The 18,143-nt window shown below is 35.6% G+C and overlaps 1 protein-coding gene across 2 annotated transcripts in view; it reads left to right on the top strand.

Moving 5' to 3' along the window:
- The window catches only part of PRKAA2 (protein kinase AMP-activated catalytic subunit alpha 2), a 64,104-nt gene extending 45,961 nt beyond the window's left edge, over window positions 1-18,143 (top strand). Inside the window, exons 7-9 of one of the 2 annotated variants that reach the window (XM_060022733.1) lie at window positions 6,564-7,068; window positions 8,780-8,906; window positions 10,176-18,143. In XM_060022733.1, the coding sequence (XP_059878716.1) occupies window positions 6,564-7,068; window positions 8,780-8,906; window positions 10,176-10,414 (871 nt within the window). In that variant the 3' untranslated portion in view covers window positions 10,415-18,143. The remainder of the gene's footprint in view (window positions 1-6,563; window positions 7,069-8,779; window positions 8,907-10,175) is intronic. The other variant, XM_060022744.1, reaches the window with a different exon arrangement.

Genomic DNA, 18,143 nt, shown 5'->3' on the forward strand with positions numbered 1-18,143 from the left:
CCCCCAACCTCTCTTAGTGTTCCAGGCCTCATACCTAAAAATGTAAAATTGTAAATTAGAACCAGATTTAGTTATGGAAATGGACTTAGCAGGGAAAAACTCTGTTGTGTTCATAGTCCTTTAGAATAAATAGTTCAGGGGCTTCCCTGGTAGCACAATGGTTGAGAGTCCCCCTGCTGATGCGGGGGACACGGGTTCGTGCCCCGGTCCGGGAAGATCCCACATGCCGCGGAGCGGCTGGGCCCGTGAGCCATGGCCGCTGAGCCTGTGCGTCCGGAGCCTGTGCTCCGCAACAGGAGAGGCCACAGCAGTGAGAGGCCCGCGTACCGCAAAAAAAAAAAAAAAATTAAAAAAAAAAAGAATAAATAGTTCACTTAATTGGCTTTTCCTTAGAAAGAAAATTGGCTTTTCCTTAGAAAAGAAAGTTAAGTATGTACTTGCACCTGTTTGTATCAGCACATACGTTGAGAATAGTAAAAGTACTGATTCTGTTAATATTAAACAGGTGTCTGTATATTTACAAGTTTTAGAAGAAAAATGTAAATAAAAGTCTACTAGGATGAGTTAATTTACACATATGTAGGTGGTATAAAATAGTGGCAACCATCTCTGTACTTAAAATAATAACTTGAATTTATAGTTTTCATCATTTTTTTATTTATCCATATTCTGTTTATTAACGTTTGGGAATTCTTCATTTGACAAAATATGGTTCAACAGAGTTACTAATTATTAACGATTATTATATAACAGGTATTTTGCTAGGTACTTGACATATTTTATTGCATTGATTCTTAACAGGTAACTATTATTATTCTCATTTTACAAACCACGAAACTGAAGCTTAGAAAGGTTATGTTTTGATTTATGTATCTGTTTGTCCCTATTAAATTTTAGGGTCCTTTAAATTAGGGACCAAGTATTAATACGTTCTAGGCATTGTGCATTTGATATGAATTAGGTTTTGAGTAAATGTGTATTGGTGAAAATTACCCAGCTAACAAGAGGCAGGCAGAAGTAGGGCTCAGATATTGCCTTACTCAGAACCTGTACTACTTCCACTAATCCAGCTTGGCACACCAGTTCTGTGGCATCCAGCCTTTCTCCAAAATACCATGATATGTTATATTTCTCTCATGTTACCACATTCCGTCTTATAGTTACAGGCACACCTAGTTTTACTGTGCTTCGCTTTACCGTGCTGTGTAGCTACTGTGTTTTTTACAAATTGAAGGGTTGTGGGAACCTTGTGTTGTCAGATGATGGTTAGCATTTTTTATCAATAAAGTGTTTTTCAATTAAGGTATACACACTGCTTTTTTAGACATAGTGCTGTTGCAAACATAATAGACTACAGTATACTCTAAATGTAATTTTTATATGCACTGGGAAACCAAAATGTTGGTGACTTGCTTTATTGCAATATTCGCTTTGTTGCAGTGATCTGGAACCACACCAGCAATCTCTCTAAGGTATGCCTGTATTTTTGTACAGATCTTTTTTGTCTTTTAAGATGGTAAGCTATTGGAGGTTAGAAAATATATCTCAGTATTTATTCGTTCATTTAATCATTTTTGCTTTTATTTCTTTAACAATTATTTATTTAACATCTACTCTGTTTAAGGTCCTATGCTAGGTGCTGGGAATATATTGGTAGGCAAGACAGACATTGTCTTCAGGAAAATCACATCTTTAAGTGCTGTAAGCTTAGTATTACTGTTAATGTTATTGTGGTTAAAAGTGAGTGTCTGAAGTTCAACTGTCTAATTACGAATTCTGATTCTTTGTTTACTAGCTATTGGCATATTCCTTATAACTCTTCGTGCTTTAGCTACATCATATATAATGGATTTGTTTGGAGGATAGGTTGAACCATATGAATTGACTATTTCTGTAGGTCTAAGCACAGTTGAATATTAGAAACTGCAAACTTTCATCCTAATATAATTAAAGCTTTTAGACTAATGCCCAGCATACAATATTAGCTATTAATATTATTTTAAAGTGAATATATAAGGACCTTTTAGCTGCACTTAAAGAAGTTTGCACACATTGTGAAGTTTCTAAAATTTGATTGGTAGTCATCATAACTCATTTAGTCTTAAGTCATATATCAAAATCAGGTACTAGGCAATAGTGACAGAAAGACATAATTTCTGGTGGCTGTGTAGTAACCCATATGAAATGAATTGATTGTCTCAGGTGAACCTTCATAAACATCCTGGTTACTGCTTACCTTGGTCAAGTTAATTTAGAAATTGACTCCTGAAAATTAAAAGCTGGAAGTATGGCTTTTTTTTTTTTTTTTTTTACATGTGGAGGGTTGCTTTATTATTATAATTATTTTTTTAAATTGAAGTATAGTTGATTTACAAGGTCATGTCAGTTTCAGATGTACAGCACAGTGACTCAGTTACACACACACATATATGTATATATTCCTTTTCGAATTCTTTTCTGTTACAGGTTTTTACAAAATACTGAGTATAGTTCCCTGTGCTATAGAGTAGGTTCTTGTTGCTTATCTATTTTATATATAGTAGTGTATATATGTTAATTCCAACCTCCTAATTTATTCCTCCCCCAGCCCCAAAGTATGGCTTTTTAATCGGCACTGTTATTATTATGAAGAACTGTGGTTCTTTTTCTGAATTAATTGGAAATGAAAATTTAGATTACTTCTCTATTTTTTTAAACATTTATTGGTATAATTCACATACCATAAATTTGCTTCTTTAAATTATATGATTCAGTGGTTTTTAGTATGTTCACAAAGTTAAACTGTCATCACCACTGTCTAATTCTAGAACATTTTTCTCATCCCCCAAAGAAACTCTATACCCATTTCCTCCTCCTTGCAGCCCCTGGCAACCACTAATCTACTTTCTGTCTTTGTGGATTTCCCTCTTTTGGACATTTCATATAAATGGAATCATACGGCATGTGGCCTTTTGAGTATGGCTTCTTTCACTTAGCATGATGTGTTCAGTGTTCTTTCATGCTGTAGCATGTATCAGTACATCGTTACTCTTTTGCTTGAAAAATATTCCATTGTTTAGATATACTAAATTTTGTTTATCTATTCATCACTTAATGGATATTTGAGTTGTTTCCACTTTTTGGCTCTTATATAATGTTGCCATGAACATTTATGTATAGGTTTTTAAATGGTCATATGTGTTTATTCCTCTTGCATAGATGCCTAGAATTTGTAATTGTTGTTGTTGCTCTTGTTTGTTAAGTGATTTTATTGAACTAATTCCATAAGTCTATATTCTTTGTCATGGGTGGCCACTGAAGTCTCTGCTTGGTTAGCTTAATGGTCAGCTAATTATTAGACAAAGCTTTCCTTAAAGGCCTTGATCTAATAAGTCTCCCAGCCTTTGCTGAGAGACTTCGTGTGCATGTTGGGGTATATCTTCAGTGCTTTAATGAAAAGCTCATAACTCTGCATTTGCTTTCATTCCTGCTAGCACAGAGCCTCAAAGTCAACCAGTGATGAGAAATCAGGGCCTTTCTTGGAAATGAACACAGCCCTGCATTTGTGAGTCCCAGGATTATGTAAGAGTATTTCAAGGACCCCTATGGAATTTACTTCCCTAACTTTTCCTTTTTAGTTTTCTGACGAGCTTCTTGTTTGCTCCAACTCTTATTGCTGCTTTTAGCAGCTGGGATGTTAGACAGTTGCCATTGATTGTTTTTGACAAATGTTCTGGGCAGAAGGCTTTGTAGAGGGAGCTCTGAGTCAGGTCAGATGAAGACAGGGCTTGAGTGTAGAGGTTTCCAGAGATCTGCTAGCCATGTCAAATAACGACAGTTCTCTTGGGATAGGACTTTTGGAGAACTCTAAACCTATTCTTCTCCCCATCCCCCCACCAGTGGTTGCTAGATGCTGGTTTTTTGGGCTACAATGATTGTGAGGCTGTTGGTTTTCAAGGCTACCGTAGAAATGGGGAAAGGAGATGGATATGGAGTAACTTAACGCTTTATTGACTGGGGGATTTTTGCAGAAACTAAGACTAACACCTGTGGCTGTAATACGTCTCTGGTCAAAAATGTGTTAAAGTGTCACAGATCTCGCTGTTCTTACTGAGACTCCGCCAATTTTTTAAACAAACACTCCTCAGATTATTACAGGCCTTTGGTTAATTTCCAGAGTTCTGAAAAAGTTGATTTTGACAATTTTCACTAGTAATCTCATTTCTGTTATGGAAGAATGAATTTTTGGAGTTCATTCAAAAGTGTTCATCTTCCCTATTTGATATTGATATTTTAAAAACGTTAGATGTGTAACAATTTATTTTTTTCTATTATTTTTTTTGAAAAAATTAGTATTCACCAGTCATTTTATTACTAAACATTTATTTAAGTGCTTATTATTATCATGATATAGCAATTAAACACATTTATGAATTCATTTTTGACTTCATTGGCTATTCATCATTTATTCTGCATTTATTGAGCATTTACTCTGTACTGGGTACTGGAATGCAGGTGAATAAGGCATGGTCCCTGTTTCAAGGAGTTCCCAGTTTAGTGGGGAGGATTAAGAAAAAAAACCTGTAACAACTATAAGAAAGTATGAGTGTTATAATAGCATCATCTACTAGAAGCTGTAGAAGTTTCATCTCTGTGTATACTCAAGGCCTGGCACACCATCATTTCTCACTTGGGCTATTGCACTAGCATCCTCCTCCTCATCATCATTATTACTCTTATCTTTTCAATTCAATTTCTTTATCACAAGCAGAATGATCTTTACAGAATGCAAATTAGATCATGTCACGCCTGTCTCTTTAAAATCTTTCAGTTATTTTCATCACCCATAGTTTTGTCCAAAAACCTTTTTTATAGCCTACAGCTGTCAGAAATACCTGATATCTTTTGCCACTCCAACCCGTAACTCATTATGATTTCATGAGTGTGGCCTCAGTTCAGTTCCTTGAACATGGCAAAATTTTTTCTTATCTCAGAGTCTTTGCATGTATTGTTTCTTTTGCTGTGAATACCTGTTCCCCAGCTCTGCTTAGTTGACTTCTAGTCATTCTGGTATCTTCTTAAATATTACTGAGAGTGGCTTCCTTAATCACCTACCTCCCATTCTGAATTATATACTCTTATTTTACCCTGTACTTTTCACTCATAATCTTTATCACAGGATTTTTATATTTGTGTATTTGTAACTATATATTCATTTTTGAGAGTGTTTGTTTAATCTGTATTCAGCTAGAATATAATTTCTGTGAGAAGGAGTGTGCCTTTTTACCACGGTATGTCCTTAGTAAATATTCATAAATGAATTAGTCAATAGAAGGCATTCAGGTAAACGATATACTGATCTAAATTTAGCTTAGGGAGTGCCCAGTTTACCATGTAGCAATGCTTACACAATCTTGAAGGCGTAGTACATGTTAGTTAAATGAAAAGGGGTGGGATATTCTAGGGTGGCAATAGTAACATCATGTGCAAAGGCCCAGAAGAGTGAGAAAATAAGACCTAGGAGACTGGTTCTCAAACATTTTGGTTTGAGTACCCCTTTACAGTCTTAAAATTGAGGACTCCAAAGAGTCTTTTTTTAAATATAGGTCGTATTTATCAATATCATATTAGAAACCAAAACTGAGAAATTTTAAAAATATTTAATTCACTTAATAATAATAAAAAACCTACTACATGTTATTCTGAATAATATGTCTCTTATGAAAAATAACCTTATTTTCCAAAACAAGAAAATATGGTGACAAGAGTACCTTTATTTTACATTTTTCAAATCCTCTAAATCAGAGACAGCAGCCAGGTTCTCATTATCTGCTTCTTCAGTCATCTGTTGCAATATGCTGTATTAGTTGAAGTCTAGGAAAAATATCAGATCTCAAATAAGTGGTGGGAAAAGGGAGGAACATTTTCATAGCCTTTCAGATAGTTACAGATATTTTTCTTTGATATTAAACCAAAGCTTAACATGTTAATTGCAATATCAAATAAGAAAACATATCAGTGAACTTTTGTACTTTATTACATTAAAATCCACTGGTCTGTTCTGTATTTTGAGTGGATCTTTTGCCCATGTATGATTCTGTAACATCTTGCATTGGTCATATGGAAAATATTGGGCTATTGAGGTAGACTGATGTTCCAAATGGTGACACATTTTATTATATAATATCAAATTACAGTCATTATCCTCTTCATGATAAACGTAGTAGTCTTTAAGTATTGAGAAGCTGTCAAACTCTTGGAGACAGACACAAATTATACAAAATTCTAACATTTTGCTTGAAAGCTTGAATTTTATGATTGGCAACAGATACTGCTAGTTGTTTCCTTTGACGTGACAGGCTCATTTCATTTATTTTTGAGAAAATGTCAGCCAAATACCCAAGTCTGAATAATCATAGTTATTCAAGAGCAGGGACGAATCAACTTACCCAGGGTCCAATAGCTAGTAAGTGACTAGAGACCAGGTCTTTCTGATTCTGTTATATTGTATTACCCCATGTCTGAATTGTTCGGGACTTGCCAAAGCATGTTCTTACAATAGTGTATTGTGGTATTTTTCCTAGAGAGCATGAATGGTTTAAACAAGATTTGCCCAGTTACTTATTTCCTGAAGACCCCTCCTATGATGCTAACATCATTGATGATGAGGCTGTGAAAGAAGTGTGTGAAAAATTTGAGTGTACAGAATCAGAAGTAATGAACAGTTTATATAGTGGTGACCCTCAAGACCAGCTTGCAGTGGCTTATCATCTTATCATTGACAATCGGAGAATAATGAACCAAGCCAGTGAGTTCTACCTCGCCTCTAGTCCCCCAACTGGTTCTTTTATGGATGATAGTGCCATGCATATTCCCCCAGGCCTGAAACCTCACCCAGAAAGGATGCCACCTCTTGTAGCAGACAGCCCTAAAGCAAGATGTCCGTTGGACGCACTGAATACAACTAAGCCCAAATCTTTAGCCGTGAAAAAAGCCAAGTGGCATCTTGGAATCCGAAGTCAAAGCAAACCATATGACATCATGGCTGAAGTTTACCGAGCTATGAAGCAGCTGGATTTTGAATGGAAGGTAGGAAATTGTAGTATATGAAGATCATTTGTAGAAGCCATTTTTTGTGTAGTAAGCTGCTCTGAGCTGCTGAGTTGAGTACTAAGGTCAATAAAAAAAAGTTGGTTTTGATTTAGATATGAATTTAGTGGTGTTGATGCTTCTGGCTGATAAATCCCATTCTTTCCAATAACGTACCATGTGCATTCAAAACAAAACAAATCTCTGTAAGGATGAAGAACTGTCAGTGTTGGAGACCTATGTATTTTTTTAATTATAGAATAGCATTCTTGGCTGAGAAACAAAGTTTTAATCAACTTGAAATCTCTTGAGAAATTAATCTCTTGAATTCAAGAGAATTTAATCTCTTGAATGTCTTGAGAAATCTCTTGAAAACCTGTTTCAGCATGCATCGTAACAATAAAACGTCATGTGTCTTCAAAGACACTGTGTTTTTACTTTTCTCTCCCCTTCTTAAGGGAGGGTTTTTTTCTTTTTGCCAGTAGCTGTAACAGCAAGTGGTTGACACAAATTATACCATCAGGACATATTTATTCAGTAAACAAATACGTTTCTGTAAGTTGAGAAAAATCTGTCTTATTTGGCTTGTTCTTTTAGTCCTTAGTTGCAGTTTATTTTTCTTATTCTCAGCCCACATTTTACTTTTTTATTAGTACTCAAATTCATTTCAGTTCTATTTGAGTATATGTGGGGGAAAAATCAGTTTTTTATTTTCAGGCATCTTTTACTCTTGTTCCTTTCTCGAGGACTGTGAATGTACTTTTAACGGAAGAAAAAAATTTTCAAACATATCATGTGAATATTCATTTGACATGTTTTTATTTCATTATTTGTACCTGGAATGAATAAACAAAATAATATTTCCTTAAAACCATTAAAAAAAAATCTCCCTTTTCTGAAGCAGTTTTATTTAGTTTAAAAGGAGATGTTAATGTCTTTAAAATTCTTAACTGAGGGGCTTCCCTGGTGGCACAGTGGTTGAGAGTCCGCCTGCCGATGCAGGGGACACGGGTTCATACCCCGGTCCGGGAAGACCCCACATGCCGCGGAGTGGCTGGACCCATGAGCCATGGCCGCTGAGCCTGCACGTCCGGAGCCTGTGCTCCGCAACGGGAGAGGCCACAACAGTGAGAGGCCCGCGTAAAAGAAAGCAAAAGCAAAAACAAAAAATTCTTACTGAGAAATTTTTGGAACTAATTTGATAAGATGTTTTGAAAACCAGAATCTTCTTTATCTGAGTTGCGGTTTTATTATCTTCAAAAGGCAAATAGTATCTTCTTTACAAGATTACTACGATACTTAAATTTCGTGGCAGTACCTGTTAACAGTTCCTGATTCAAACCATTGACATGTTATTTGTCCTTTTTCTGTCTATTCTATATTCATAGGTAAAGGTATCCAAGTTGATACCTTTGGGCAACCAAAATATTACTGATGGTTTAGAGTGGAGGCATATCTGGAAAGAAGGCCGGACTCTCTAGAGTCTCTGAGTTCCCTTTGAATTATAACTGTTGTACACAGTACTGTTAGTGGGATTAAATAAATACTAAACTACTATGTAATGTTAAAAAAAAAAGATCATTCAGGAATTCCCTCTCTACCCCACCTCTATCAGTTATTTGTTTTGATATTATTCTTTGTAATAAGAATAAGGGAGATATTTTGCAGTTTGTTATTTCGAATGTTTTTCCTTAAAGATTTTTCATTTTAGGTAGTGAATGCATACCATCTACGTGTAAGAAGAAGAAATCCAGTGACTGGCAATTATGTGAAAATGAGCTTACAGCTGTACCTAGTTGACAATAGAAGCTATCTTTTGGACTTTAAAAGCATTGATGGTAAGGAAGCCATGCAGGCATGAGCTCTGAGAAGATAAAACTTGGCACTAGTTGACAAGATATTAAACCATCTCAAAGACATGGTGGGTAGGTCTTCTATACTGGTTTTTAAGTAATCTAGTCTTAACTAAAAATGTAAGTGAAACAAAGAGGATTGAAGACGTGGAAAATCTCTAATCTAGCACTTCTCCAAAAGAAGTGCTTCCTTGGCATAAAAAAAGTCATTTGTAGTGTTGCCTGTGGAGAAAAGTAAGGAACAACAGGAAAGCAATTTTTTACCTAAAATTAGTTGATGTTGTTAGATTCTTTGTCACACTTCTCCATTCATCTTTTATCAGTAAACATTACAATATCTAAACTTCATTCTTCATCGGCTTCTTTCATCTTGGGTGGCCAAGGAATCCAGATAGGCCTTTCCTGAGATTTGGGCTGGATTTTGGTGCCCATGGCCATCCAGGAGGCAGAGGAGTCAACGGAGGTGGTCATGTCCAAGGACCTCGTGTGTGCCAAGAGTCAAACCTGGCTGAGCAAATGTGCTTATTCCACGCAGGGGCCCAAGTGGGATACAAGCAGAATAAACCAAGAGTCCACCGCTGGATGGGACCAGAGGAAAACGGAGTGCATAGTTAGGGAAGTTGTTTTCAACAGCATTTAAACTTTATTCTTAAACTGCCGTCAGCTATAGCTGTGTTTATATGGTCCCCAGACCACCTTCATCAAAATTACCCAGAGTTCTTATTAAAAAGAGGATTCTTAGGAACTCTCCCAGACCTAGCAAATCAGAATCTCTGGAGATGGGTCCTGGGAAACTGGGAATCTGCCTTTTAAACAAGATTTCCCTTGCCCCTTCCCCAAGGCGGTTGCAATGTACGCTGAAGGATCAGTGCAATGGTAACTTTTGTTTTTATCTTAATGATTTTTTTCTATTGATACAACGCAAGAAAATAATCCTCCAAAGGTGTGCTTTCTTCAACTGAAAGGGATATCAGTTTGATTTCAAGGTTACTGTCGAATACTATGTTGAGAAGGATTTAGGAGTCCCATTTCTGACCGTACGGGAGTGTTGAGATTGGTGAGTGATGTCTGTTACGATTGTGGGAGGGAAGAGCTTTTGCCACCCCTGCTCCCAAAACACTGAAACATGACATTTGCTGTCAGGTTGCCCTTGCTCAGATGTGTTTACTTAATATTCTGAATAAGGTATCTTCATAGGAAGGGCTCGGGCAAATATACCTTTCATATAAATTGCTCTTCTTTGGTCCATTTCAGATGAGGTGGTGGAGCAGAGGTCTGGCTCCTCAACGCCCCAGCGGTCCTGCTCTGCTGCTGGCTTACACAGACCGCGATCCAGTTTGGATTCTGTAACTGCGGAGAGCCATTTGCTCTCTGGCTCCCTCTCGGGCTCCCTGATCGGAAGCACGTCGTCTTCAGTTCCACCTCGCCTGGGCAGTCACACCATGGATTTTTTTGAAATGTGTGCCAGTCTGATCACTACTTTAGCCCGTTGATGATCTTTCCTTAGTTTCTATCTTTCTGTTTTTGCACTGTGAAAATCAGATATATTCTTTAAATTATTGTTTTACTTATGGATATCACATACTCTGCAGTACTGGTTGAGAGCTGTGACTATCTCCAGGGGACGCTCAACGCCACTGAAATGACTGAAAACGTAAAAGTCTGACATTTCATTTACTGTAGATATCTGTAATTCTGTTCTGCCTATGATAAATTTACATAGGTAGTATCTGTAATACGTGAACATTGATGAAGATTATTGTTAATCTAAAATTGTGGATTCACTACAGATGATTAATCCACCTTTACTGGTAAACCATCTCAGTCAAAGGGTGGTTTGGCAACATCTTCTTGCTTTACTGTTTAGTGTAGATAAATCCAGTTTGCTTCCTAAATTTCAGCAGGCTTTAAGCTGTGTTTATGCACAAGAAGATTAAAAAAATAGCCCAAACATTAGTAAGATAGTAATTAAATGTTGAAATCTTAAGAGCCAGCCCCCCAAATTTCAGAAACCAAGTTCTGCTAGCAGTTTTTGCAAATATTGCCCAGTGTTCAACAGAAGGGCTGTGGTCCTGAAACAGGTAACGGTCATTTCCAGGTTCCTTAAAAACAGCTATAACCAACTAGAGGTTTTATCTCGAGATTTTCCCGAATAACATATTTAAGAGCCTTCAAGGTTCTACTCAGTACTGGAACATACGGAATTACAACCACCTTTGTCTTTTTCATAAACTTATATCATTTTACAACATGCCTTCAAAATCTACGTTTCTCAGATTCTTTTTCACTCTATTTATTTTTGTACTTCACCAAGCATGATAAAATAGACAGTTAAATGAAACAAAGCAAAATGTCAACAGTCTCTAAAAGAGGACTCTTATCTTTGATCTCTTATTGTGTGTGGTGGTGTGGAGCTGTGTGTATGTGTGTGTCCTGTTGCATCCCATAATGCTAATTATTCATCAGAAGTTTGTTACTGTATTCACCCCCCTCCCTCACCTTCCCTAGTCACCTTTGTCTTTGTTTATTGTTTGATCCTTAGTGGCTGATTGACTCAGCTTTGAAATCTTTTCTGGTTCTCTTTCTTTCTTCTATATCTTGGTTGCTAGCCATCCAGTTTGAAACACTGTTCTGGCCCTAAGGGCTTTTGTGTACTTCCAAAGTTTGGTAGGCTGTGACTTTCACTTTTGAACCTGGTAGGGCAGGGAAGCCTTAAACATTCAAAAAATTCTCTCTTGAATAAATGTATGTGCTGTTTACATATATACATATATGTATTCGCACCAGTGCTTTTAAATGAAAAACCAAACTTTTTTTTTTTTTTGGCTATGTGCAGGTTTTTTTAAGGCTTTTAAAAAAACAAAAAACCTATATACAGCAGGGTAGATAAGAGCCCATTGATTATATTTTGTTTTAGTAAAAATATTTAATTTTAAAATTATGTATAATTTATCGAATTTGTATTTATTCATTTGTCTTGTCTAATATGTTATAATTAACAATCTCATTCACCTGACTTACCCTATAAAAGATTAAGCTCTTGAAAACAAAAAGTGACATTGCCTTGACAGGTTTCTCTTTGCCAAAAATAATGTGTTTTCTACCAAGAAGCAAATGAGAATGTTAGACCAGATTTCTCTTGTGTTTATGAAAGACAAGTATGTCTGTCTTTAAAGAGCTTTGAGTCAGGAGTTTGCGGTGTGTCACATCATATTGTTTTGCAGAACTTTTTAAAAATGGTGTTATATAACTTTTAAGCCTGACTTCTTAATATCAAAATACAAGGAATCCTTATTAGCCAATTTGGGAAAGAGGGTGGGGTTGCAGGCAGTTAAGATGTGTGAAGTTTAAACCTTTGAAAGATTGCCACCTAGTGGCATCGAAGGATACTTTTTTGTGAATATTTTTATAGGGAAAAGCAGTCCTGCTGCATATAGGTATGGCATAATTTTGGCCTCAACAAATGTGTAAATACTTCTTTAGGGAAAAACAGGGCCACCTCATAATACTTGCCTGTGAATGGGGTGACCTTCAAAATAAGGAATTAATCTGATTCCTTATTCCCAAGGACAAAATCCCTAACAATTTTGAAGACAGAGAAACGGTAGGAAGGAATCCAGTGGCATTTTAGCTTCTTTAGTCTAATGAATCAAATGTTAGAAACTTATATCAAAATTGCTTTAAATGGATGACTGTCATGTTTTTTAAGAGTTAAGAAGTTATTTACTATTTTCTCATTCTTGCCAGTATTTATGAATATCTACATTTTGATAGCCATCTGTTGAATTTTAGGAGAACCAAGGGTCACAGTTTGGGTTCTTGTGTCCTTAAGATTTTAGAGCACAGCTCTTCTGTGAATGTAGATGGCGTAGTACTTTGTTTGTTTGTAGAGAGAAGATTACAGGAGGCTCAGCCCAGCATAACAGGGCTAGAACATTTTCATAGGAGGCTCTTTGTTGCTAATGAGCAGGGAGAGGGAAGGAAATCAGTTGCTAAATTCCCACATTTCAGTCTTGTAAACTGGGTAATTGTGGATATGGTATGTGGTAGACAGACCTGGGGTAGGAACAGTTTCTTCATGTTAAGATTCTGGAGGAGAGCTTCTATTATTAGGCTACAGATAGATAAAGTCTTAGCTATATCATGGAAATGGAGTCCACACTGGTTCTAGAACAGCATTTCCCAAACTGCATTCTGTCAGATGCTCTGTAGAAAAGGGGTTTCATTGAGCAAAGCTTGGAAAATGATGCATGTTACTCTCCTGCTTGAAGATGACAAAGGATGCGGGCATAAAGCCTTTGACCAGTCCTTCTGTGAAAAAAAGAAAACCGTTTAACTTTGTTTAATCCTGCTTTGCCCAGATTAATGTAAACATGGTTTTAAACTTACCATCCCCTGGGAAAAAACATATTTGAAAAATACTATTTTAAGAAAATTATTGTACCAGGTTGCCATAATGGGTAGATAAGAATAAGATTTCCTTTTCCCTTATCAGTTATTGGAGAGAATCTGGTTCAAAATCAGAATAATTCCATTTTAGCCTGTAGACATATTCATCTTGAGCGAATGCTGGATTAGTAGAATTTTATATGTCTACAACTTGTTTCATAGCACCTTGATTTTCTTAATCAGGTTGTGGTATTTTGTGGAGAGCAAAATTTATTCTTTTTTGTGTTGAATGGAGAACTGAAAAACCTTAAACAAGATTACTTCTAAAAATTGTCTAAGAGACTAGTAACTAATGCTATGGCTCTATGGGTAATGAGTCAATAACATTGATTCTTACTTTCAGAAAGTATAGTCAGTGAACATTTTCTAAATACTTTTATATATAGAACACCATATTTAGATCTAATTCCTGTTATTCTTTAATGAAGGAACAAACAACATCCCAAATTAGATATGTTGGGAGGGAGGGAGGCAAACTATTATAAGTTGGGCTTTTGTTTTCATCAACAAATTTTTGAGACACTTTTGTAACCACTAGTGTTTGCATTCCTTGATACTTGCCAGCTATAAAGAGAATCCAAGAGCCTAAATTATTCAGAAATAACAGTATTCCGTGTCAGGGAATTGGCTATATGTAGTACAGACAATTCTCCCCTTTCTGCAAATAGGTTTCCTGGGACAGTTACAGAATCCTGGGCTTGCTTTCTCTTATTCCCTAGCCAGTTTGTACTCAGGGAATACAGATTGATTTTTTATTAGATGAGACGTAATTGAGAAGATAATCATAGACAACTGTTACAGATTTTTTTGACTATTTGGATTTATCTGTAAATGTACAGTATATTGAGTTAATATAAGCAATGCACCTTCCATTTATAAAATATAAGGTCTTGGAATGTGCCTGCCATAGACACTGCATGTTTGTCTATTCACTGGTTAATAATTTAAATCCTGTTAATGGCTGTGAAATCTCAGTATCTAAATGCTAGACGTGTTCACAGTTTTGTCTGTTTTTCTTTCTTTTTAAAGACCTCCACGTTTTCAATTTGGCACTCCTTTACCTGATCATTCTGTCACTCTGTGACTTTGAAAATAGGGGAATGTACTTTATTTTAATAATAGTTCTCAGAAACTCTAAAATTCTGGATGAGGGATCTGTGCAATCTGTTTGTAAGTCACATCCTGTGTTGGGCCTCATTTTTGTAACCTCTGAAGTGGGAGGGATAGATTAAAAACTTCCGAGGTACCTTTCAGCTTTAAAGTTCGGTCTTCTCTGCCTTTTCATATGATGTGTATTAGTGCTCACTTTTTACACATTTAGAGATTTTATACTAGTGCGAATGGTCTGTATTTGTTTGGCGAGGTGTTTTGAAGGTATATACTAAAATATTTTTCTAAATACAGCTGCCTCCCTGGAATACAAATGGTAAAAATCATCCAGAAAACCAAACATGTTCAAATGTCATGTGTACTTGCCATAAAGCGAAAGATTACTAATTTGGAGTGATGGAAGTGTTCCATACATTTTAATAGTGAGTTTTAGATCCAGAGACCCTCCATATCGTCTATTAACTTATTTAATACGTTACAGTAACCTTGTGAGTTAACGATTTTCCAGATGAGAAAGCAGGACCAGAAAGCTCTTCACAAGGCTTTAATGCCATACAAGTGTTCAGTGATGATCACTGCTCTTTATATGCCCCCTTCCTCTGGGGGAAAACAGTCTGAATCACTGAAATATCTGCATAGTTGAGTAATAAAAATAAAGATGTATTGCTTTCAGGTCTTAGAGTGACATGAGGTAGTCTTAACTGAATATTTTTTAGTTTAATTATTTGAACCAGTTGATTGTACTAACTAGATGTAATTATCGTAAGTATTTATGATTAGCATATTGATTTTTGTTAAGTACTTCTAAGTTATTGAGGGTGCTTAAAAAATACTGAAGAAACTTTTTAGGACATGATTCTTCCTTTAACTTTATTTATATGATTCTCATAGCAAAGATTTTTTTAGAAAGTAAAACTAGCCCCAACTCCTATCTTAAATTATCATAGTTTTTGACTATTAATCTAAATTAGGCTTATCTAAATTTCATATACAGATTGATAATTTTTCATTTTATATGCATATTAGATGATAAGATGCTATTTTCATAGAGTATATTTCTATTCACAAACTACCTAATTATTATTGGCTTGATATGGAGTCTTTTAAACCTTATAAAAATTTGAAATGTAATTTATGTTTGAGCTTTTAAAAGTGTATCTTATTTAAGCAAGTTGCTGGCATCCTTGCCAGCCTTTCCCTATATAATTATAATGCATTTGATGCCACTGGACAGTAATAACATAAAGAACAGGACCCACAGTCTAGACTATGCTGAGTTTTAATTAAACTTTTTCAGTCATAACCTGATAAGAATCAGGCTGGGTCTAGAAGTTAGACTGTGGGGCTGTATTAATTTCATGAGCCAACGTTAATGTTTACTGCCAGCCTGCATAGCAACGCCAGTTTGCAGCCGTGATTGTGTATGTGACTTTTGGTAACTACCGTTTATAGGTCAAGCAGCTCAGATGTTATGGAAGTAGCTCATGGTTATTTGGACAAGCAGGGTAAGTAAATTTAAGTTACATTTGAAAAAGTGCAATTAAGGAAATCCGAGAGCAGAATGCTCTTTCCAGGAAAAAAGTGAAGTGCTTATAGAATATCCTAGCGTGACAGCTCTTTTGAACATACAGAGAATGTTGACAAGGTTCATACAGTGGGAATTTTTTAATTCGCGGTTTGCTACTTTGTGTCGATTTAAAACTTCAAGGAAGGATGGGAGGGAGGCTCAAGAGGGAGGGGATGTGGGGACATGTGTGTGCATATGGCTGATTCGCTTTGTTGGGCAACAGAAACTAACACAGTATTGTGAAGCAATTATTATACTCCAATAAAGATGTATTAAAAAAAAGACTGAAGAAAAAAAAATTTCAAGGAAGGAATAGGAACATTCTAGCCAAGGAGAACTGCCTATTTAATTTTTGCTGCTAATTTAAGCATGCATTTTTCACAGCTAAAAGTCCTTTTTAAGTTTTGTTACAAAGAAAGTCCATTTTTCTAGACAGATAACATTTTCCTAAGATGGAAAAAACAGATCCACTAAAAAAACAAAAACACCTTAATTAATTGTGCCTTCTCTCTTGAGTTGTAGAACTAATAATTAGTCAAAAACTTGTTTAAACTGTGTTTTTTCCCTAATTCCTCTCATTTTTCCTTAAATCTGTCCTCCACAAACGGTCACATTGTTTGCTTTTGCCTATTTGTTTTCAGGTTCCTTTGGCCAGACCTCACTATCATTGTCAGAAATTGTTCACTAAATGTGTTTTTCTGTTTGTTTTATGTTGCTTCACTTTTTAAGTCACCTTGGTAAAAGTATGGCTGCCTTTTCATGTTTTTAAAATGAATGCAATGAATAGCAATCTTTATATTTCAACCCTTTAAAAAGTTTGTAAAGGAAAGAAATAATGCGGAGCAAAGAACAAAATCTAATTTTGAATCTGATTCTCAGTTTGGCTGCTTGACAGCAGCAAGTCATTTAACCTCATTTAGTTTTTTTAATCTACAAAATGTGGATAATAACCTACCTCACAGATGTGTGTGAGAAACTGAAGGCCCTTGCTTAAAATACAGGGTTTATCATCATATTTAATGTAAATCCCTTCCTTTTTTTTAATAGATATCTTTGATACTGATAGGATGAGTATCTTGATTTTAGGTAAGTCTTATGTGGTAAGAATATAGTGGTAAAAATGTTTAAGACCACAGTTTCACAAATTATGGTATTCTTATTTTAAGGGACTTTAAAAATTTCTTGAAAGTATCGAACATCCAAATACCAAATTTGTCTTTTGTTGCAGCAGATATTCAGAACTTCTTAAACTGTTGGCTGAAGATGCCTTAATGTACCAAAATACAGCTTTCTCTCCAGACTATTCACAAATATCTATGGTTGTATGATGTTTTGAGTGTTTAATGTAAAATTGTTAGAGAACTGTGAACTCTAAGCATAGTAATCTTAATGTTGTTTTAGGAAGAATGTGTTCTGTATCATGTATGCTTAAATATCATACAGTGACTTTTTGAGTGCAACAAACAAAACTGAAAGTTGACAGCCATTAGGTTGTGTCCATGACAATCATAAGAAAATGTAAGATTGGATATTAATTGTTCAGAAAATTTTCAGGAACACTTTGCATTCATTCTTTCTTAGCCCATCTTTGGAAAAAAAATCCCATAGGCTGATGCACTTACCAGCCGAAGCACTTGATTACATATCATCTATTAAAATAATTTTTTTAACTGTTGAAATTGGGATCATTTTCTATAATTCATTTCAGGAGGGGGAAAAAAAGACCAGACTCTTAGTGTTTTTGTGTTTTAATAACCATAGATTCAAAGTTCAGTTTTGTTTGTTATGTATTTTTTGTGAGTGTTAAATGATCAGTGGGAAGAATGTCTTCCAGCAACTGTGTGGTAAAGATGTCTTCTTGAATTACACAGCATTTCATAGCTATAGGTTCTCCCTAGTTAATACTTGCACTGTACAAACTCATAGGTAACAAACAACACAAAAGAGTAAAGCAGCCTATCTGATTACTTATAAGCTTTTTTCACAAAATCAAATTAAAGCCTCTGGTTAATTTGAAAGCCGTTTTGTTTCTGTTCAGTCGTTAAGCTAATATTCTGCAACTCAATTAATAGTTACAGACAAAGCCATTGTAGAAC

This window comes from Delphinus delphis, chromosome 1, assembly GCF_949987515.2.
Source record: "Delphinus delphis chromosome 1, mDelDel1.2, whole genome shotgun sequence".
NCBI lineage: Eukaryota > Metazoa > Chordata > Mammalia > Artiodactyla > Delphinidae > Delphinus > Delphinus delphis.